This window comes from Elephas maximus, chromosome 25 (assembly GCF_024166365.1).
Source record: "Elephas maximus indicus isolate mEleMax1 chromosome 25, mEleMax1 primary haplotype, whole genome shotgun sequence".
NCBI classification, from domain to species: Eukaryota; Metazoa; Chordata; class Mammalia; order Proboscidea; family Elephantidae; genus Elephas; species Elephas maximus.
This window is the reverse complement of record NC_064843.1, coordinates 68,296,802-68,320,221: the sequence shown is the minus strand read 5'-3', so window position 1 is coordinate 68,320,221 and position 23,420 is coordinate 68,296,802. Positions and strand designations below refer to the sequence as shown.

The following is a 23,420-nucleotide window of genomic DNA, read 5'->3' as shown; positions in this document are numbered from 1 at the left end:
AGAAGAGAAAGCAGAGTCAGATATGAGAGAATGGACAAAGATATGATTGGGGCAGGTTTCTAATGCTGACCTGCCAGAGGGAGGCCTTAAAGCACTGTCATTCTAAGAAAAGAATAGAATGAGCAAAAGTTGAGGAGACCTGAGCAAGTTAATTTTTTTCTAGTATAAAAATTAATTCATTTTTTTCTGGCAATTACAACAGTCCTGTCTTGCATAGACTTTTGTTGGACTTATAATTTGGCATGCCAGATTTCTGTTGGTGTCACCATATTCTCTAGTCTTACTGCCAGTCCCCTTGGGATCCTGTGTGTCTGTGTAAATGTCTGATCCAAGAGCGTCCTAGTCTTTGACATCAGGAAAGGTGAGCTGCGGTCAGTTCTTTGTGGACAGTGTGTCTCGTAAACAAGCCTCCTTCCTTTATCTGTAACAGGTGGCTCCTATGCAGCATTTTAGCCCAGAAGGCATGAGCTGTGGTAATTAGTGCTGAAAAGTTAGAATGCTCAAAAACTCTGAGCAGTAAGTGTGACCTTCACTGGAAGGACTGGTTTTGTCTCTTGTAAAACCCACCCAGAGCTGAGCTTAGTCAGAGAGGATCCTCTTGCCTTGGGCACCGTGAGCTGGTTGGTGCGGCACAGCCTTCCTTGCCTCGCCTTCCTGCTCCAAGCTCTCCCCAGACCCTCCTTCCAGGACAGCATGTGGTTCTGTGTCCAGCTCCTGCCCACCACACCTATGAACTGGCACCGCAGGTAAGGGGCAGCCTTTCAAGTGAAATTAGTGTTGGTTTTTGCTTACTGTCAGATGTGATTTCCTGCTTTATTAAACTTGCTTGATTTCTTGGGCCAGAAACTCGTGTCTTTTTTTTTTTTTTTTAATTTGCTGATGAAGTGGTTTAGGTCATGAAATAAAAACCTTCTGGTTCTGAAGGGTTAAAAGATTCATTTGGCCACTCCAGGATGGCTTCACTTTTTCCCAGATTCACTGTCCCTCCTGGCTTATCCAGAGATAAGTGAGAAGGAGATTCAGGCCTCCTCTCTATCCATATCTGCCTGTTCCATGTGTCAGGGGAGTGGGAGTGCTAGACAACCAAAGTATTTTGCCGAAGAAGTATGACGCTTAGGTGCAGGTGGTGGTGGTTCTGATCATTCTTCTACATCAATGATCACGGCCAGTATTCTTTAGTCAGATACTGGTTGAGCACAAACTACGAGCTAGCACTGAGTTGGGTGCTACAGAGACAGAAGGAATGAAGGTGACAGATGGTGTTTTAGGGGTCAGAGGGGAGAACGGGCCAGGCCAGACTTCCTAGGCCCAAGCCAAAGACTCCTCTACACCTTGGACGCTTGCTTGTTTCCCCAGCGTTTGGGACATCAAGGTTAGCTCTCCCAGAAGAGCTCTGGATTTTGTTCCCAGGAGTAGACAGGAATGTTCCCAGTCCCCAGCTGTGCAGAAGGTGGATGGGAGCAGGCATTCTCTGGACTCATGATTTGTGTACTTCTCAGTGGTACATGAAGAAGATAAAATATTCTGAAGTACAAGTTGTAAGAGGTTATCTTTTGAAACAACTTGAAAGTAATGTTACATACTTGCTAATAATTTGCTTATTCTTTACATTTCTACTTTGAGTTCTTTAGTGTAGTTTTCAAGTGCTTATTCATACTTTGTGAGTTATTTTTGAAGGCACATTATTAAACATGGCAACTGTTTGCCAGAAAAAAATGAGCCTTGCTGTCAGTTCTAGAATTTGGAAAGAACGTGCGATACTTCTTTGATTATTGTTTTTGTGTTATTTAGTGATAGATTTCTGACTTTTTAAACTAGCTCATTTTCATCTACAAATTCTTTACGTTTTCCTCTATAATTGGATATCAGGGACCTACAGAATGATAGAGCTGCTATTTTAAGGTCAGCAATTTTGAAGGCTGTATTTATTTCAATTAAAATTTATATTTTAATTAAAATTTAATTTTGAGAAATCTTTTTTATACATATGTACCATAAATGTATACCCTTTTTGAGAAAACAGTATCCTGAGTTTGAAAGATACAGATAGCCTCTTACCTAGCAGCACCTTCATTCAGCCTATCTATTAAATAAACAAATGTCACTGCTTACTTGTGTATCTGGCACTGTGTTAGATTCTGTGGTTAATTTACTTCACAGAGGACACAAGCTGTGAAATACAAAAAAGTGTGAAACTCTAAGTACAGTGGAAGCCCAGAAGAGATGTGGTGGCTCCAGTCACTCTCTGCATTAATCATCACAAGGCAGTAAATCTTAGATCAAGGACTGATTGAGCACAAACTATGGACCTGGTCTTGGATAGGTGCCTCAGGGACAGATGGAGAGGCACGGTGCCTGCTGGAGAGAGTTCACCAGAACAGGCAGTGCTGCGTAAACGAAGAGAGGCCCACGCTGCTGTGCTAGTCCCATCGTAGAGAGGTACAGCATGCATCTGGCCAGTGAGGGCAGTCATCCATGCTTAGGAAGACTGGCAATGTTAAAGATAAACCCTGGAATTAGTTCAAAAGAATAACACAATAAAATTAAAAATAAACATTTTACTTTGAATTCAAGGGGTTTCTATCTTACCCAAGAGCCCAAAATCAAAAAATAAAAGCCAAATCTGCAAAAATATTCCTGCCTGTAGCTTTGCTAATTTATTTTTCACCCAAAACTGCTGAACTACCTTGCAGCATTGTTAACTCCCCCTTACTGCTTCAAAGAATGTCAGTAATGAGGATACTGAGGCACAGTTTGACACAGTGCTTCAGTCTTTGCAAACCCCTGTGTGACAAACATTTGTTAACTATAAACTCTTGCTCTATGATTTAATAAATAATTTGAAAATGAGGGGAATGCCTCTCCCTGCAAGAAGAAAAACATTCCCAGGGACTCAAGATTTTACCACAGGGTTAAATATTAAATACAAGTTTTTTTTTGTTTTGTTTTGCTTTTTAAATAGTTTATTTTTGTTGTTCTTGGGAATATACACAGCAAAAACACTAATTCAAGTTTTTGCATGTACAGTTCAGTGATGTCAATTACATTCTTCAAGCTGTGCAACCATTCTTACCCTCTGAGTTGGTCCACCTTCAGTAACATAAACTCACTGCCTCCTACGGTTCCTATCTAATCTTTTGAGTTGCTGTTGTCAGTTTGATCCCATATAGATAGTTCTTAAAAGAGTATAATGCTCACGGCAGAAATTTTTTACTAGTTAAACTGAACTATTGTTTGGTATTAAGATGACTTCAAGGGAAATTTTTTATTTAAGGTTTAAAGATTATCTTAGGGCAATAGTTTGGGGAGTTCATCCAGTCTCCATGGCTCCAGAAACTCTGTATTCCATGAGAATTTGAAATTATTTTCTGCGTTTTCCCCCCTTTTGATCAGGATTCGCCTATAAATCTTTGACCAAAATGTTCGGTAATGGTAACCAGACATCATTCAGTTCTTCTGGTCTGTGGCAAAGGAGGCAGTAGTTGCTTATGGAGGCAGCCAGCCACACCTTCCATTTCTTCCGTCTCTTTCTGACTCTCCTTCCTCTCTTGCTCCTGACAAGTAGAGACCAACAGTTGTATCTTAGATGACCACTCTCCAGCCTTTAAGACCCCAGATGCTATTCACTGGACTTGGAGGTAGAACATAAGCTTTACGAACTATATTATGCCAGTTGCCTGAGTTGTCCCATGAGACTCTAATCCTCAGTCTTCAAGCCAAGAAAACTGATCCTATAAGGTGATTGGTTATGTCTAAGAAGTATCAGTTTTTATGACCCTTATTTGTTTTGTTGTATATATACACACACATACATCTGTGCACATAAACACGCGTGTATTTTGGTTGTGATTGTGGTTGCAAAATAGCATTTACCTAAACATCCCCTTTTTGTGTGTATGCGTGTATGTGTGGGAGGTATACAACCTAGTGGCATCAGTTATCTTGGTTAAGCTGTGTACACTCAGCTATATTCAGGGCTACCTTTTCCATCACCATAGGTAAAACGTGACCACTGTTTATAGAATTAATCCTTCACCCCAGTGAGCTTTAGTCTCTGTGTATATAGCTGTACTTGTTGTTTTATTAAAAGTGAGATCGTACAGTATTTGTCCTTTTGTGATTGACTTATGTGCTCAGCATAATGTCCTCTAAGTTCATCTACGTTCCAAGATGTTTTGGGAACTCATCATTCTTTGTGCCTGAGTAGTATTCCATTGTATGTATATACCACGTTTTCTTTATCCATTCATCCACTGATGGACACTTAGGTTGTTTTCATGGATTGGCTATTGTGAATTGTGCTGCAGTGAACATAGGTGTGCATATTTCTGTTCATGTCTCTTCTGTTAGATAAATACAAGTTGTTGTTTTTTGTTTAATGAATACAAGTTTCCATAGTGACAAAGTACTTAACAGTTATTGATTTAGAATTAAAAAGAAAAAAAAAACTAACTCTGGAAAGTTTGATCTCTTATCTATTTGTAGCTGTGAGACCTCTTGAAGTTAAAATTAAGGAAGTGCACAGTCTTTTTCATTAAAACATTAGGTAATAGGTTTGTTATTGACTATCGTTCTTAAGCCAGAAAAAAAACAGACTGACAATGCTGCAGAGTAGTTTAGCAGTTCGTGGTGAAAAAAACAAGTTAATAGTTTTACAGTTTTGAGTTAGGCTTTTACTGTCAATTTTGGGCTTGTGGGTAGGAAATCAAGGTAAGATGTCTATTTTTGGCTTTATTTCACAGGGAACTGTGAAAACTTGAAGACTTGATTTTTTTTTTTTCTTAAAACATGTTTTTAGATAATACCTGGACCAGTACTCTTCAGTTTTATTTTGTGCTTCAACCCACATAAGAGTTTAAAAGCTGCGTTTTCCTTTCCACAATTTTAAGTTGACATCTAAAATTTGCTATAAGTTTAAATAGTTGCATAGTGTGGTGAAATGAATTCTTCACTTGGCCTTTTGCCTTAGTTCTCTGGAAAAACAGCTTGAGAGATTTTTACCCTAAGGCCTGAGGAGTTACCTATGCCCTAGTTTGCTACCCCAGAGGGTTTGCCATTTCCTGAGTAAGCTGTAAACAACTTGGTTTGATACTTTTTGTCCGGCCCTGGGCTGTAGTCTCTGCTGTGATTGGTATGCATCCTGCAGGGATTGGTCAATACACTATGCAAATGAAGTGACTGGACTATGCAAATGAGGTGACTATATCCATTTTAGACTGGGTTCTCTAGAGAAGCAAAACCAATGAAGTGCATATACACATGCACCTCACCACCCCCCACACACATACACAGAGCCATCAAGGAAGTGGCTGACATGGTTGTAGAGGCTGGAAAGTTTCAAGTCCATGGTTCAGGCTGGAGGCTTCTCCTTAAGTAGCTGCCAGGCTGATGAACCTAAGATCAGCAGGTCAGACGGCAAGCCTCACAGGCTGCTGAGAATGACAAATTGCAAGATCAGCAGATAAGACAGCAGGCCGTGGCTTACAGGCTGAGGAGGCTGATGAATCCCAAGATTGGCAAATGAAACAGCAGGTCACTGGTTCACAGGCTGCAGAGACTGATGAATCCCAAGGACGACAGTTAAGCTGTTAGCTCAAGTTCCAAGAGCCAGAGGCCAGATGATGAGCCAGACACAGGATCCAGAGCAAGTAAAAGCCAGTGAACTGTGCCAGAAAGTCCATATATATTGGATGTGGCCACACCTCCAGGAAAAGTTACTTTCAACTGACTGGCAGCTCATAGTAGGCCTCCTCATGGAGGTGATTACCTAATATCAGATCTCGTTATGGAGGTGATTATATCATTACATAGCTGCAAAGCTACATCATAACTGCCAAATGACAAAATCAGGCCCAGCCAAGTTGACACACAATCTTAACCATCACAGTCCACCCCTTATCAACTTGGCACCTGTACACATCTCCCTAAACCATACACAATATCTAAATAAAGACAGTTATAAAGTCATACTCACGCCTAACATGATACAACTAACATATGCAACTGAAAAACGCACTAGCCCTGTTTACATCTTGTATTTCTTTATAACTGAAGAAGACAAAAATATTTGATCACACGTACAAGAAACAAATATTCATAACAATTACAGTCCTCATTTCTGCAACTGGTCACATGGTTATAGCTGGTATTTAGAACTATGTTCTTCTGTCACTCGTTCTGTATTCTCCTCACCCTCAGCAAGCGCCTCAGCTTGTTGTGGTTCTTTGCCTGGTGGGGTTTCCCAAATCTTCATTCCTGAAGGGTCTGAGCCATTAGTAATCATATCAGCATTAGATTAACTTTAATGACAGGGCATGGTGGTACTAAGAGACATCCTAGGGGTCTCTTGTATTCCAGAAATACTCATCTTTACCTCCATTATGTAATATCAGTCCAATTTCCTCTTGGTAGTCAGGATCAATCACAGCTTCCAATACAGTAACCCTCTTTTTTGCCTGTTGATCCAGAGGCATAAGGAGCCCAAAGTGGCCAAGTGGCTTTCTTAACTTCCGGTTCAGTGGAATCAGTGTTGTGTCTCCTGGTAGGAGCGTTTCTCCCTTTGGAACTAAGATCTCTAGACCTGCAAAGCATAGGGTTGGGGAGAAAGGAAGCAAAAATTTTGCAAGTGAGTCATTAGGGGTAATAGTGAGTGGTGCCACTACCATATCCACCCCTTGATTTCTGGACCCACGAATCCTGGCTATGGGAGAAACAGCACCACGGATCGGGTGTTGGTTTAGAGTATATATAACCTCCTGGAGAACATTGCCCCAACCCTCCAAGGTATTGCCACCTAGCTGGTGCTGTAATGGTATCTTTAGAAGGCCGTTCCATTGTTCTGTCAAGCCAGCTGCGTCAGGATGATGGAGAACTTAGCGAGACCAGTGAATTCCACGAGCATGGGCCCAACTGCCAGACTTCATTTGCTGTGAGGTGAGTCCCTTGATCGGAGGTGATGCTCTGCAGGATATCATGACAATGGATGAGGCACTCTGTAAGCCCGTGGATGGTAGCTTTGGCAGAAGCACTGCATGCAGGGAAGGCAAATCTGTATCCAGGATAAGTGCCTACTCCAGTGAGAAAATGCTGTCCTTTCCATGATGGAAGCAGTCCAATGGAATCAACATGCCACCAGGTCGCTGGCTGATGACCTCAAGGAATGGTGCCATGTCAGGGACTCAGCGTTGTTCTCTGCTGCTGGCGGATTGGGCACTCAGGGTGGCTGTAGCCAAATCAGCCTTGGTGAGTGGAGGTCCATGTTGCTGGGTCCATACATAACCTCCATCCCTGCCACCAAGGCCAGTTTGTTTATGAGCCCACTGGGCAATGACGGGAGTGGCTGGGGAAAGAGGTTGATTGGTTTCCACAGAACATGTCATCCTATCCACCTGATAAAACCCTCCTCTGCCAAGGTCACCCTTTGGTGAGCACTCATATGAAACACAAATATCTTTACTTCTTTGGCCCATTCAGAGAGGTCTGTCCACACACCTCTTCCCCATACCCTCATGTCTCTAATTTTCTAATGTTCCTTCCAAATCTCTGACCATCCAGCCAAACCACTGGCCGCAGCCCATGAATCAGTGTACAGTCACTCATCTGGCCGCTTCTGCCTCCAAGCCAAGTGAACAGTCAGGTGCACTGCTTGAAGTTCTGCCCATTGGGAGGATCTCCCTCCACCACTCTCCTTCAGGGAGGCCCGTCAAGGGACTGCAGTGCTGCCACTGTCCACTTTTGAGTGGTGCCTGCGTATTGCATGGAACCATCTGTAAACCAGGCACGAGTTTTCTCTTCCTCAGTCAACTCATCATAACGAACTCCCCATGAGACCACAGGGGAGACTGGGAGATGGAAGATAATGTGACAGGAGTGGAGGCCATGGACATTGGGGCCACTTCCTCATGCAACTCACTTGTGCCTTCAGGTCCTGCTCAGGCCCGATCTCCTATATACCATTTCCATTTAATGATGGAGTGCTGCTGTGTACGTCCAACTTTATGGCTCTGTGGGTAAAACAACACCCAGTTCATGATGGGCAGCTCAGGCCACATGGTGACTTGGTGTCCCGTGGTTAAGCATTTATTAAGCATTCAGCCTCGTTTTGGGTGGGTCTCTACTAAGGCCCAGTAACAAGCCAAAAGCTGTTTCTCCAAAGGAGGGTAGTTTATCCACATAGGATGGCAGGGCTTTGCTTCAAAATCCCGAGAACCTGCTCTGTGATTCACCAGTGGGGGCCTGCCAGAGACTCCAAGCAGCATCTCTATCTGCCACTGCCACTCCGAACACCATTGGATCAGCTGGATCATATGGCCCAAGGGGCAGAGCAGCCTGCATGGCAGCCGAAACTTGTTGCAGAGCCTTCTCTTGGTCTGGCCCCACTCAAAACTGGCAGCTTTTCAAGTCATTTGCTAAATAGACCAGAGTAGCACACCCAGATGAGGAATATGTTGCCTCCAAAATCCAAGAAGGCCCACCAGACATTGTGCCTACTTTTAAGTTGTGGGAGGAGCCACATGCAATAACTTTTCCTTCACTTCAGAAGGAATATCTTGACATGCCCCCCACTGAATCCTTAAAAATTTCACTGAGGTGGAAGGTGCCTGAATTTTTGTGGAATTAATTTCCCACCCTCTAGCATGCAAATGTAGAGTCATTGACACTTTCTTCTTACAGGTCCAGTCAGCATAATGTCATCAGTGTAATGGACCGGTGTGACATCTTTTGGAAGGGAAAAGTGATCAGGTTCCCTGTGGACTAAACTATGACATAGGACCGAAGAGTTGATATGTCCCTGAGGTAGGACAGCAGAGGTGTATTGCTGGCCTTGCCAGCTGAAGGCCAAGTGCTTCTGGTGGTCCTTTGAAACACTTATGGAGAAAAAGGCATTAGCGGTAACAGCTGCATACCAGGCACCAGGAGATGTCTTAATTTGCTCAAGCAGTGAGACCACACCTGGAACAGCAGCTGAGACTGTAGTCAGCACCTGGTTAAGGTTACAGTAATCCACTGTCACTCTCCAAAATCCGTCTGGGTTTTGCACAGGCCAGCTTGGCGAGTTGAATGGGATGTGGTGGGAATCACCACTCCTGCATCCTTCAAGTCTTTGATGGAGGCAGTAATCTCTGTAATCTCTCCAGGAATGTGGTATTGCTTTCAGTTTTCTGTTTTCCTAGGTAGGGGCCATTCTAATGGCTTCTATTTGGCTTTTCCTACCATAACAGCCCTTACTCCACTTGTCAGGGGTCCAGTGTCAGGGTTCTGCCAGTTGCTGAGTATATTTATTCCAATTATGCATTCTGGAATTGAAAAAATAACTACAGGATGCATTCGGAAACCCACTGGACCCACTGTGAAGTAAGACTCCATTAGCAACCTGACCTTCACATGCCCCCACTCAGACTGGCATGCCACAGTGATGTTTTGGGTCTTCAAGCCAGTATCCACTAATCCCCCAAAAGCCTGGTTGTTTCCTTTTCCCCAGTGAACAGCCACTCTTGTAAAAGGTCATAGATCCCTTTGGGGAAGGCTGAGAGAGATTACCAGTATAAATTTTTGGCAGTGTGGTAGAGTCCTTCCTCAAGGGGACCTGGCCTCCGCTTCATTCAAGGGGTTGTGGGTCTGTAAACTCGCTCAAGTCTGGGAATTGATTGTGGGGCCGTGACTCTATTCTGGCAATTCAAGTTAGACTGCTGTTCATCTTAACCTTGAGTTCTTCCACTTGTACAGATTAAGTGAATATTTAATAAATTTGCAAGCTCTTTCACTCCTAGAGATTCTATGACAGAGTAGCAAATGCCATAAGTCCATACGAATCAGACTATTCTGATTATCGTGTTGACTCTGATGTCCATTACTCCTTGATCCATAGGCTGCAGAATGGGCGTTGAGTTAGTAGGCATGAAAACAACATTAATGTCCTTGTACATCTCCATCAAAGCCCTTGGGTGACCAGGTGCATTGTCAATGAGCAGTAACATTTTGAAAGCATTCAACGGTGGGCTTAAAATATTCAGTAAACCATGTTGTGAACAGATGTGGTGTTATCCAGGTTTTGTTGTTCTGTTTATAGAGCACAGGCAGAGTGGATGTAGTGTAATTCTTAAGGCCGTAGGATTTTTAGAATGGTAAATGATTGATCATTCTGCATGCGGAAATCCAGTTTTCCCAGCAGCATTTATTGAAGAAACTCTTCCTTCCTCGTTGAATAGACTTAACACCCTTGTCAAAGATCAGTTGTCCATAGGTGTATGGATTTATTTCTGGACTGTCAATTCTCTTCCATTGGTCTGTATGTCTGCTATTATACTAGTAGCAGGCTGTTTTAATTATTGTACGTTCATAGTATATTTTGAAACTAGAAAGCGTGAGTCCTACCTTATTCTTCTTAAAGATTGCTTTAGCTATCTTTTAGCTATCTCCTGTCATTCCAGGTAAATTTGAGGATTGGCTTTTCCATGCCTGCAAAGAAGGCTGTTGGAATTTTGATGGGAATTGCACTGAATTTATAGATTGCTTTGGGTAGTATTGACATCTTAATTATATTAAGCCTTCCAATCCATGAACACACAATGCCTGAGCATTTATTTAGGTCTTCTCTATTTTTTTTTGAGTAATGTTTTATAATTATCTGTGTACAAGTGTTTCACCTTCTTGGTTAAATTTATTTCTAGGTACTTTATTCTTTTAGATGCTATTGTAAATGGTAATGTTTATTTGATTTCCTTTTCAACTTGCTCATTCCTAATGTCATGCATATTTTTAGAACCACCTTAAATATTTTTTTGGAAGTAGTCCTGAAAGAAATAGTCCTACTCAGGTTTTACTAAGACCTGAGTAGGACTATTTTTACTTGGACTTGATAGAGTAAGTTGGAATAGCGATTCTCAAAGTGTGGTCGGGGACTTCTGGGGGACCCCAGCATTCTCTCAGAGGGTCTGTAGGTTAAAGTGATTTCCATGATACTAAGATGTTATTTGACTTTTCCGCTCACTCTTTCATGAAGGTACAATGGAGTCTTCCAGGTGCTACGTGATGTGTGATGTCACGACAGACTGATTGAACGAGCAGAAATGAAAATCCAGCTGTCTTTTATTAAGCTGTCTGTCTGACTTAAACAAATTTGTAAAAACTCTTTAAATTTTTAAATTTAAAAAATTTCTTAAAAATCTGAAATGCCACTTTACTCACTGGAATTTCTTGTACTGGAAAATGTAATTATTTTGTATAACATAATTTGATTCATATTACTGTGTAATGAGCTCATTACTATTATTATTAGATGATTAATGAACATTTAAAAATTTTCTTAGTTTTAATTTCTCATGTGTTAAAGTAATACAGTAAATATAGTTAATTTAAGCAAGAGCTCCTTGGGACCCTCAATTTTTTTAGTGTAGAAGGATCCTGAGATTAGAAGCTTGCAAATCACCCAGATTAGAGACATTTTTAAAAGGTGGACAGGGACAGGATGAAGAGCACCCTTGAAGCTGGTTAGGAATAGAGGAGGGTTTTGAGACCCTACAATGATGGCCTGGTTTGAGGTCCCTGTCAGGGCTCAGTGGTGTGGGAGCATTTCTGGGCTGGAAAGATACAGGCGGTGACAGCAAACCTTGATCTCAGGTCCCTCCTCTCTCCAGAACCTGGTTGGGTAGGTTCTGTTGATGTCCTTGGGGGAAGGGTACCTCCTACAGGTAGCTAATGAGTAACCCATTCCTGTAGCTGATGAGCAGAAGGGCACCCACGAGACCAGAGGAGGCATTCTTCTGGGGTTGATTTAAGGCCGAGCACTTTCCGAGAATCTGGTTGCTTTGTTGTGCTCTTATCCAATGATGGGATAGGAAATTGTCGTGACTGTTTGGCTTTTAAGAAGAAAAAAAAATTTTCCCCCAATAAAATTCTAAGCTTAAATCAAAAGGCTATCTAAAATATTATTTTAACAAAAGCAGGGCAGGAGGCTACTCTTACTACTTGGCAGTATTCTTGTATTTTGTTTTGTGACTTTTTTAATGCTGTTATTAAACGGTAGCAAAATTGTATCTACTGACTCTTATTAATTGCTTTTGTCTTGTAGGCGGAAGGGTCTGTGGCTCCGACTGAGGAAGATACTTCTCTGTGTTTTGGGGTTGTACGTTGCCATTCCATTTCTTGTCAAACTGTGTCCTGGAATACAGGCCAAACTGATTTTCTTGAATTTTGGTAAGCAGTGTGTGTGAATTTTCCTTTTGATTTTAGTAAGAATTCATTTTTAATGATGATGTCTGATTTTACTGGGTATTTTTTTAATTTTAATTGAGATATAATTTACATATAGTAAAATGTACAAATCTTAAGTGTACAGATCGGTTTATATATAAGCCACCACCCACATCAATAGAACATGCGTCCTATCTCAGAAATTTCCCTCATGCCTTCCCAGTTAAAGGATGTCTTTTGAAACTGGCATATGACAGCATCCCTTCCCCTGCTGGCATTTGTGTACACAGAGGAGTGTACTGCACGGGAGGGGATTCAGTTCTTACCTGAGATGGATAAAAACGTTGACAACATTGGAGAGTCTGTTGAAGCTGTCATTTTCAAGATACTTTGCAGTTACGTAATCTAGAAGGTTAATTGTCCTTGGAAAAGATGACCACTGAAAAGTATAGTTACTTTGTTTTTTTATAATTAGAATTTTGTTTTTTTTTTAAAAAAATCACATTATTTTTCCCCCTTTGAAAAAACCAACGTACTTTGATTTCTGTGGAATTATAGACTGGCTTTATAGGTGTTGCAGTTTTCTTGCATTTACTGGGATCGCATGTGTTCCAAGATTGTTTTCCTTTCATGCTGTTTACTGAGTTAACTTTGGGAGAAGTAGAAAAAGGAAGGTGCAGAAGTATCAAGCTTATGAAGTAGAAGGTAAAGGGCTCCCAGGTATATGGTTGCTGGGAATAATTCTTTCAAGGAGCGTACTTTTTATACCTACAAGATGAGTCTGGGGGAAGGGCACTGCTTGTGTGGTGTTAGAAGTCACTGGTGTGGGGCCCACTGCCAGCACGCTATAAGCCATACCTTACAAGGTTTGATGGCAACATTAAGACAGAAGGCTGCTGAAAACACGGTCACCCCAAGGCAGTCTCCACACATGCTCTTTGGTTATATTGGGCTTGCAAAGAGTGGATTTGAGCTTTGTGTGTTTGGGAACTTGAGGCTTGGGAAGCTGGGGCTAATGTAGGGACAGGGGGTGAACTGGTCAAGAGGAGCGAAGAGGAGAAGGTGAAGATACAGGGAGAGGACAGACAGGAGATGATGAGAGATGTGGCTTGATGTAATGCAACTGTGGCCTTAGAAACCTGAGGCAAGGTATGAGCGGAGCTGGGGTCAGTCATGTCAGAGGGTCCAGATCCTCTCACCGCAGCAGCACAAAGGCTCCAGGTTCTACATTGTCTACATCTAGGGTGTCCCAGTTTGGAATATTAAGTCTATAATAGATTTAATCACAGAAACTTCGAAGTCACTGGTAAAAAGAATTTCTGCTGTTTATACTGGTAGGAGGAAAAGAAATGGCAAGGTCAATATTTACTACTTCATAGATCTGAAGTAAGTTTTTCGTTTGGGCATCTTATTAAAATAACTGTAAAATTACATTTAGTATAGTAAAGCATTTGATTTTTCTAATGAAAACGCAGCTGAACTTCTAAAATTCATTATCTGTAAGTTTTTGCCATTGTGACAAGCATAAACTTTAAAGAAAAGGAACTAATAGCATAATAAAATCAAGTTTTATTTTTTTGACGTCAGTGTCCCTTACACAGTCCAGTCCAGAAACCAGCTTGGGTTTATGGGTGAACGAAACTAGCTGGGCTGCAGACCTGAGAACGGGCTCTGAGTGGCTTTCTGGGCAGTGCCTGGCAGATACGAAGGTCTTGGCAGATAAGTGAATTTATTTTCTTCAGGCTGACTTTCTGGGCTGCTTTAGCTACAGGCACCGATTTTGCTCCGCTGATTTCCTGGTGAGACTGCAGAACCACAGGGAGGAACTCTGGGTTCTCCTAGTCCAGCTCCCATGGCACAGAAGTGGAGGGTTAGGCTTGTGGCAGTACAGCTTTCCTGAGCTTCCCAGGGAGAAATCCTTCCTTCACTCTTCTTCTAAATGTCTGCTGCACACCAGTAAGATAGCCTACGGCAGTGCTTTCAAAGGAGGTTTTTACTTAGTTGCCACTTCTTTTAAAATCTGTGTTTCTGGCTTCTTTTGGAAAGTTGCCCAAAGGTCTGGCACCTTCCTGGGAGCAGTGACTGGGCATTCCCTGTTTCTCTGTCACCTGTGGCTTCACCCACCTGGGTAGCTGCCTGGCCCAGTGGGCACAGAGATGCATTCCCCGGGCCATGCACCTGGCCTCCTCCTCCTTGCCAGCCTCTGATTGCTGCCTTCCCTCTAGTGGCAGTGACCCTGGTCTCCTCCTGTGCCCCATTCCCCCCCCCCACCGCCAGCTGTTTCTATGTGGTGACAGCACTGAGGCCCTCCCAAGTATAGGTCTTTGTGTCTGCTCCCTTGGGAGAAAGGAGCATTCTCTGACAAGCAGTATCGGGCTCCTTAGTGTGTTTCCAGAATTAGAATGACTGTGCACAGTCCCCCTCCCTGTGAAGGAAGCTGTGGTCAGCAGCACTGCACACAGTGACAGGGCAGCTTTACTACAGGAGCGCGTGCTGTGGGGGTGCAGGGCTGTGATGTGGTGGGTACACACTGTGGGGGAATGTGATAGGTTTGTGCAGTGTGGGTAGTATGATAGGGGTGTGCCTGCCATGGGGGGACACTGCCAGGGAGGACTCCTTGGGGAGCAGAGGCCAGAGGAGGGTGGCGGGTGCTCCACCCACAGTGCCTCCGTTCCTGTTTCCTTTCCTCAAGATCACGTCTCTCACAGCTTGTGTCAAGGCAAGGCTGCTGTGCTACTCAGAGTGATCAAAAGGAGACATGGTGAGATGCCCAAATCCTCAGTCAGAAATGCCCATTACAGCTGTGTAGCTTCAGCCTTTCACCCTATCGGATATTTTCCAGATTAGCTAAAAAAAAAAAAATAAAAATAAAGCCAGAGTAATTATTTCCCATCCATTCCTGTGTTTATTCCTTCATTATTAACTGAGCACCCACGTGTATGGGATCCTTCCTGATCACGTCTGCTGATGTTTATGGTTGCTGATAAATGATGACGTGGCCAGAGGGTGGATAATGAAAAAATTTGAGAGGAGAAGCCAGAGGCCTGGGTCCCAGCAGTGAGCTGGCCTTGATCTTCTGGGGGCCTGTATGGGCTGCACAGTGAAGCTGTTTGAGGCTGTATCACAGAGGGACGGTGAGAGCACTGTATCACTCTGTAGAACACGGAAGAGCATGGACCCTAGACTTCTGCCCTGGCCAGTCCGTGAATCAGATAACTAAGTAAAATTAGTAAACGTGTGAACTATAGGCAGTGATCAGTGCCTAGGCGTAAAATAAAAGCAGGGGAAGGATTACAGTCTTAAGATTAAGTGGCCAGGGAAGGCCTTGTCTGAGAGGATAACATTTGAGGAAGTGAGAGAGCTAGATGTGCAGGTATGTGGGGGAAGTGAGATGTGCAGGTATGTGGGGGAAGAGCATTCCACGTGGAGGGAATAGCAGGTGCAAAGGTCCTGAGGAGGTAGATGGGTGTAGCTCGGCAAGGGGACAGGAGTGGGAGATAAGTACATTGTGGCTTTTGTGCCACATGAATGTATGAGGTTATCTAGTGAAAGTATTCTCTTCTCCCAAGTGAATGAACTGTAAGCAGGTGTGTGGTTTCCTTAGAGGGAATTGGCATCTTTGTCATTGCCCTTTTTGGGAGTGGCCATTTTATAAAGTAACTCCTGCCTCCAGGTTTTTTTTTTTTTTTTTTAAGTTTTCAGTTAAATTTAACTTCAAAAATTGTGTTCACCACAAACAATAGAAGGTAAATGGTATATTAGAAAAAAATTAAGCATCACTCTTCTCACACACACACACACAGTGTTAAAAGCCTGGCATAAATCTTTCTGTTTTTCTCTCCAAGCCACACCGTGGGTGGTATTGTTATTGATGTGGTTTGCTTGTCTTCACAAAAGTGAAATGGGGTTGTAGAATACACACAGTGACCTTATTACTTGGTGCTCGTTCCTCTCATCTGTCTGTCATGGGTGCTCTTCCAGGTCAGTAGATATGGAGCAGACTCCTATGCCCTGTGGGTACACCACAGTTTACTCAGCTGGGGCCCTATTGACAGATTCTCTCTTCACTTTAAGACACTGCTGTATCGATCCATGTACCTTCACTCAGCTCTGGATGGTGTTCTGTGGATTCATCATTCCCTGTGCCTGCACCTCACTATCCACCAGCTTTCTAGGAACTTCAGGATCCCCGTTAACGTGTTTACCACCCACATCGGTTGGTCACCAAGTCCTGTGGTTCTAGCTCCAGAACATCTCGGATGTCTGTCACCTGGTTTCAGCCTTCAGTCCTAGCTTGGCTGAGCGACTTTGACCTGCTGGCCTCCTCTCTCATGCCAGTTCTTCACCTAGGGCAGCCCTCAATGATGTTTCCTTTCCTTATTGGCGTCTTCTCACCCTTTGAACAACTTCAGTGCTTGGGTCTTGCCCATACTGGAAGTACGTTGATGACCTCAGTGTTCCAGTTGAGGTCAGAGGGCCTAGCATATCTGGCAGTGTTATGTTGGGAAAGAACTTGGCACTTTTTGAAAGCTTCACTTGTGCTGTGTGTATACGTGTGTGTCTTGTCCGTCCACTCCCACTAATCCTGATTTCCATCTCTTTGTCTTCTACAGTGAGGATTCCCTATTTCATTGACTTGAAGAAGCCTCAGGATCAAGGCTTGAATCACACCTGTAATTATTACCTCCAGCCAGAGGAAGACGTGACAATAGGTGTCTGGTGAGTTCAAGGTACCCAGCTCTGTGGCCTCTCCAGGAGGCAGTGGGGGCCCTGTGCAGCACCAACACTGTCCTGGATGTCAGTCTCTGAACCGGTGCTTGTCCATTTTTATCTCCACCCATTCTTTTTCTTAAGAGAAAACCTCAACTAAGTTTGATCTGAATGGTGCAAGATTTTTGAAACACCACCAAACTCTGTTCTGAGGTTTTCAACACAGCAAAAGCTCTGTGAACTGGTTCATTTTTTTGTAGAGAACTTTATTTCTGGGGTGGGGTGGGACGGGAAGCTAATGAAGAGAATCTAAGCACAGAATCACAAACACATGTTTGATGTTCACCTTTTCAGACAGGCAAGTCTCTAGATATTGAAAACAGCTTGATTTCTCCCCACATCTAGCACTTGTTGGCCCCTGATGACCATGTCATGTTTTGTCTTCTCAACATTTACTTTTTGAGCCTAAATTTAAATTAGACTTAAGCTTTGTGACTTCTTTGTGTCTCCTTGAAATACATTTTAATGTTTCTTCCTATAGATAAGTGGGTGTTTCCAGAGAATGGAATTATTGTATGTGATTGACCAGCCTTGCAGTGGCATTTTCATTCTTCTCTCAGAAGCCACTCTGAATCACTGAGCTTTCCTTTAGCTGGGGTTATTTTTCAGGAGCCATGAAGTCTCTTTATGCTGTCTCAGAAAAGTGCTGTGTATGTGAGAAGCTTCTGAATGAAATGTGAGTGGCTTCAGTGTGGTTTGAGAGGAAGTTCAGACATTTCTAATAATGCCAGGAAAATCTGGTCCTTGGTAAAAATCCAAAATGAGAAGGGAGGGTTTTGTTCTTACAAGTTGGTGGAGCAGCCAGTTATTATAATTGCTGTCAATAAGTCATATACCTGTAAAAAGCTTAATTGGCAAAAGTTGTGTGATAGCCATATTTACAACAACAGCAACAGAAAAAGAGCTGCTGAGGCTACTTTTGTACAACCAAACACCTCATGGGATTTGGTTCCTTGGTTTGGAGGTTTAAGGTGATGGTATTATGGAATATCTCAGTTAACTGCCCTAGTAATAATGTGTTTAGTGCCTCTGTTCTACCACCTAGTTCTTTGTGTAGTTCCTGGAGTCTTAAAAGCTTGTAAGCAGCTGTCCAAGGCACAACAATTGGTCTCTGTTCACCTGAAGCAAGAGAAGGAGAGTCAGAAACAGGCGGACGATATGGAGTGTGTGGCCAAGTGCCTCTATGAACTGCTTCCTTTGCCATGAGACCAAAAGAACTGGATGGTGCCCAGCTATCATTACTGAAAGTTTCCTTTTTTTTTATTGTAACTTAGATGCAGGCTTACAGAGCAAATTAGTTTCACATTAAACAGTTAATACACACATTGTTTTGTGATATTGGTTGCCAACCCTGCGATGTGTCAAACACACTCCCCTTCTCCACCCCAGGTTCCCTGTTTCCATTTGTACAGTCTTCTTATCCCTTCCTGCCTTCTCATCTTTTTTGGGGGGCTGGTGTGCCCATTAGGCTCATATACTTGATTGAACTATGATGCATGTCCCTCACATGTGTTATTGTTGGCCCTGTAGACCTATCTAATCTTTGGCTGAAGAGTGAACCTCAGGAGTGACTTCAGTACTGAGTTAAAAGGGTGTCTGGGGCCATACTCTCGGGCTTTCTCCAGTCTCTGTCAGACCAGCAAGCCTGGTCTTTTTTGTGTGTGTGTGTGAATTTGAATTTCATTCTACAGTTTTCTCCCGCTCTGTCTGGGAACCCCTATTGTGATCCCTGCCAGAGCAGTCAGTGGTGGTAACCAGGCACCATGTAGTTGTTCTGGGCTCAGTCTGGTGGAGGTTGTGGTAATTGTGTTCCATTAGTCCTTTGGGCTAATCTTTGCCCTGTGTCTTTGGTCTCCTTCATTCTCTTTTGCTCCAGCTGGGATGGGACTGGTAGATGTATCTTAGATGGCCACTTGCAGGCTTTTAAGACCCCAGATTACTGACGTTTTGATCAAAGATCCTGTGGAAGAATCCTGAACAAAAGGGAGAAAATGCAGAAAAGAATTTAAGATTTTCATAGATTCCAGACTTTCTGGAGTCATGGAAGGTAGATGGACCCCTGAAACTGTTGCCCTGAGATAACCTTTAAACCTTGAAAACCAAAAGTATCCCCTGAAGTCATCTTAAAACCAAAGAATAGTTTAGCTTAACTAGTAAGAAAGGTCTGCTTTGAGCATTATGCTTTTTTAGAATCTATCTATATGGAATCAAATTGGCAACAGCAACTTGAAAGATTAGATAACCTTAGGAGGCAGTGAGCTTATGTTAGTGAGGGAGGAACAAATACAGAAAAGGAGGATGAGAATGGTTGCGCAACTCAAAGAATGTAATCAGTGTCATTAAATTGTACATCTAGAAACTGTTGAATTGGTGTATCTTTCGCTGTGTATATTCTCAACAACAAAGGAAGGGAGAGAGGGAAGGAGGAAGGAAGGAAATTAATGCAGGAATTAGATTCTTATGTCATCTTCTATCTTGATTTTATCTAAAATTTATTGACCAATGTATGCATGTCAGATACTTCAGTTTTCTATCTTCTGTCAAAAGCTTGATTTGCTTAGTAAAACTTGGGTGGCCTTCCTGTTGGTTATTGTATGTGTCTGTGTTTTGAAGAATTAGTGGTTTATCAGGGTTTTCTGCTCAAATAGGGCAGTCATTGCATGAGGAGTGTACTTACATACTAATAGTACTTACATAAATTATCAGTTACCCAAAAAAGGGTTTTATTCAGTGACAGTGATAGCAAGTCTCAAGGTAATGACAAAGGCGCTGCACGTTCACTGGGAGACTGCTCCAGCCCACGCCTGAGATAATTCAGCAATTCTAGATACAGTTGTGATTGTAAGTACAGGTAGGGTATGTGGTGTCAGAGTGGCTTGGTGTTCCCGGGGGTGAGCAGTGAGTTCCAGTTCACCTCCTTGCCCATTGCCTGGTCCTCCCACAGCCTTCCTGAAAGAAGGGCCTGATGCCCAGAATGAGGCCGGGCACTCTTCACCGTCAGCTCCTTCGCAGCCACCCATCTGTGCACATGATTTCTCCTCTCTTAGCAGCAGGAGAAGGGAGGCCCAGGGAGTTGGGCCCTTGTCAGTAACCCCAGGTTTGGGGTAGGGTGGCCACTGGAAGCATGTCAGCTCCTAGCTCCTTTTAAAGTGTACTTTTCCCTCCCAGAGGCATTATAATTACACTGGTCAGAACACCCCCCAAAAGGTGATCCCCTTTAAAGAATCAGAGATATATGAGAAATGAGATGCTGAAACTTAAGACCTAGGACATGAGAGATTGGTTACTTAATTAAAAAAAAAAAATTCTCACCAGAATCTTTAAAAAGTCTTGCTAATGCAGGCCCTCACTAGTGATTAATAGAATATGATTTGACCTGAGTTAAAATTACCCTTGGTGTCTTCTCTGAAGGAGGCCTTGGCCAGACAGGGCTGAGGGTAAAGCACAGAGCAGGAGTCGCCCGCTTCCGAAAACAGACTTCGTTTCCAGCAGTTACAGGCTGCCTGTATCAGCCCTGGTGGTGCCGTGGTTAAGAGCTATAGCTGCAACCCAAAAGTTCAGATCTACCAGCAGCTCTTGGAAACCCTATGGGACAGTTCTACTCTGTCCTATAGGGTCTCTATGAGTCGGAATTGACTCAGCAGCAATAGGTTTGGGGTTTTTTTTTTGTATCAACCTGGAAAGGCTCCTGCAGAGATAGGTCTGCTCTGGTAGTTCATAAGCAGGAGTCTGGAAATCACGATGTTTACGTTGACATGGAGTCTTAGGGTGACTGGGTTTTAGTACAGCTCATGAGGATCGTGAGATTCAATGCTGCTGAATTAGCTTACAGTTTATACAGGAGAGTCATCCTTGACCCCACCCCCTGGTAACTGCTACCAGTGCAAACCTATGGCCCACAAGAGGTCTTTTGGCAAATCAGGAAGGGTTCCTACTTAAGTTGTCATAAGCCTTCCTTACAGCTGGGAGCTACCTAGATGCTTGTTCTAGTAACAGGGAGAACTTGCTAGCGCATCGGGCTGTCCTCTGTTGGTTAGCCTGGGCCTGCTGCTCTCTGCTCAGTTGTGGTTAATTGAACGATTCCAGGGGCATATGTGATTGTAAGTGCAGAAAGTACATGTGACTGTGCCCCTTGCCTCTGCTTCTGTTTCTAGGCACACCGTCCCAGCTGTCTGGTGGAGGAACGCCCAAGGAAAGGACCAGATGTGGTATGAGGACACCTTGGCTTCTAACCACCCTATCGTTCTGTATCTGCATGGCAATGCGGGCACTAGGTGAGAGCCCACACAGATGCATCTCCCTGCCCTGCACAGCTACTTTTAGGGGAGCGTTAGCCCAGGCAGCTAAGACTGCCAGGAGAAAACCTGTGGTCTCACAGAATCAGGTTATTAGCCCATTGCGATGAGGAAGCATACACACCGGTGCAACCTCACGGGGCGTCTCAAGAACAAAGGAAAAGGTGGTGTTAATGTGGGGTTTTGCGGGGAGGGTGGAGTTCATGTGAAATTTAATTGAGGCAGTGTTTCCACTGACTCAACGTCAGGTCTGGACTGCAAGTGGACCCGGGTCCTGCTTACTTGGGAACCACAGTGTTAGACAGATGTAGGAAGCTGCGTCCAGAAACCGCTTCTCTGAAGCTCTGCACTGGGATTGGAATGGGAGCCGCTTCTCCATGTCAAAGTGACTTAGCTCCCCCTGGCAGGAGTGGGTGTTTTTTTTTTACCTATGTGGTTTCCACCGGCAAGGTGTCTGGCAGTTTGTGCTTTTAGGGAACGAGGCTTCCAGTGAGTAAGAAAGCAGTACTCACTCATAGAAGGGGTACTAATGACACCTTACAGCTGTCCTTGGAGAATGTGGTCTCTGGTGAACTATGTAGCTGGCACTACTGGGTCCGCCATCCTGGGCTGATGAACGCAAGGTACATATCCACTTTCTTATGGTGTGGCTGGCTCTGCACCATCTACCTGTTGGATGGCTCCAGTGCACAGACAGGTGAAACCTGATCCAGTGCACTCCTGCAACTTCCTGGAAAAAAAGACCACGAAGTGCTGAGAAAGGAATAGTGGTGGTCTCAGAGGGTGGCTGCAGGTAGAGAGAGGCCACTGAAGAGACCCCAACTGAGCACTCATAACAAGTTAATCCTATCAGACTGTACCTCCTGCCGTGTATTCAGGGTGATCCTATGAATTCTCTGTCCTGGACATAAAACTAGTAATATCGGTGCATCTTTATGAGCTGTTTATGGCATATGAAGTCTTTACCCAGTTTTATCCCAGTTTTATCATGAATGGGTTTAATGGCACCTCCTTCAAACTGGCCGGAATTTGAGTGGTTATCCCTGCTTTAAAGACATCACATCATGTAGGAGTGCCCTGGGGATAAGAAGAGTGGGAGGAGGTACATTTTTGGAGCAAAGTCTTGCTTGGAAAACAGCCTGGGTCACTGGTGTTGTCGGGGAAAAAACATCACAAAGTTTAATAAAGCAAAACAAAAGTTTCATTCGGCCGGCATACACTCAAAAAGACAAAAGTGGGAAGTGGACAAGCATCCTGCCAGAGCCAATGGCTGCCCAAATCCAAGGAAATATTACGGAATAAGCAAGAATGGGAAAACGGACAAGCATGCTGCCACAGCCATGTCTGTTGGAGTCCAAAAAACATTACAGAGTCATCAGTATATATTAACACAAAAAGGGGCAAACCATTGAAAGTTTCACCTTTTCACAGACTGGCTAGGAAGTGTGATCCTACGTTTTGAATTGTCCCTCTCAACAATCATTGGTACAGGTTTCAGTGACAACAGTCAGGAGGTTCTTCACAGGTCCAACAATTTCTACTGACCATATGTTAATACAGAAAGATAAGAGTGGGAAGTCTTCTGTGTTCTGTTTGATTGGTTTATGTGCAAAGTTCCCTAAAAGATATTTTCCAAGATTATCCTATCTATTGTCTTTATTCCTCGGGGCTCAGTTGATGTGCCTTTGTGAGTTCCTGTGGGCCCAGCTTTAGCTGGGTCACATTGTCTATACTCAAGGACAGGGAATAATGATTCCAATATTATTTTCTAAATCACTGGTGCCAAGATTTTTTAGGTTGCATATGAGAGCCTGCAAGGAGTCCATGTAGTGCAGGGCCATCACAGTGTGATGCCTTGAGCCACGTTGGCAGGCGGGGAAGAGGGCATTTCATAGGCAGAACCAGTCAGGAGAACCTTGCCTGGACCTTCCTGGAGGGGAGCAGCACGGGGGTGGGGTATGTGTGGTGGAAGAGGGCACTACAGAGCAGCTACACACACCTTGGAAGGTAAGGGCAAAATCAGGGCCTATGCTCAGGGGTAGACCTGGTGTGCACTTTGCAAGTTGCTTTTGTCTTTGGTCCAGCTGCTTTTCAAAGAGCAAGTAGCTACAACAGCTCTTGCGACATCTTGCTGTTGTTAAAAATAACCAAAACTCACTGAAA

General features: G+C 43.6%; 1 protein-coding gene across 2 annotated transcripts in view; it reads left to right on the top strand.

The window, feature by feature from the left end:
- The window catches only part of ABHD12 (abhydrolase domain containing 12, lysophospholipase), an 85,605-nt gene that overhangs the window by 39,134 nt on the left and 23,051 nt on the right, over positions 1–23,420 (top strand). Inside the window, exons 1-4 of one of the 2 annotated variants that reach the window (XM_049869387.1) lie at positions 7,650–8,796; positions 12,071–12,195; positions 16,806–16,911; positions 21,117–21,236. In XM_049869387.1, the coding sequence (XP_049725344.1) occupies positions 8,786–8,796; positions 12,071–12,195; positions 16,806–16,911; positions 21,117–21,236 (362 nt within the window). In that variant the 5' untranslated portion in view covers positions 7,650–8,785. Of the gene's footprint in view, positions 1–7,649; positions 8,797–12,070; positions 12,196–16,805; positions 16,912–21,116; positions 21,237–23,420 lie in introns of those variants that run through there. The other variant, XM_049869386.1, reaches the window with a different exon arrangement.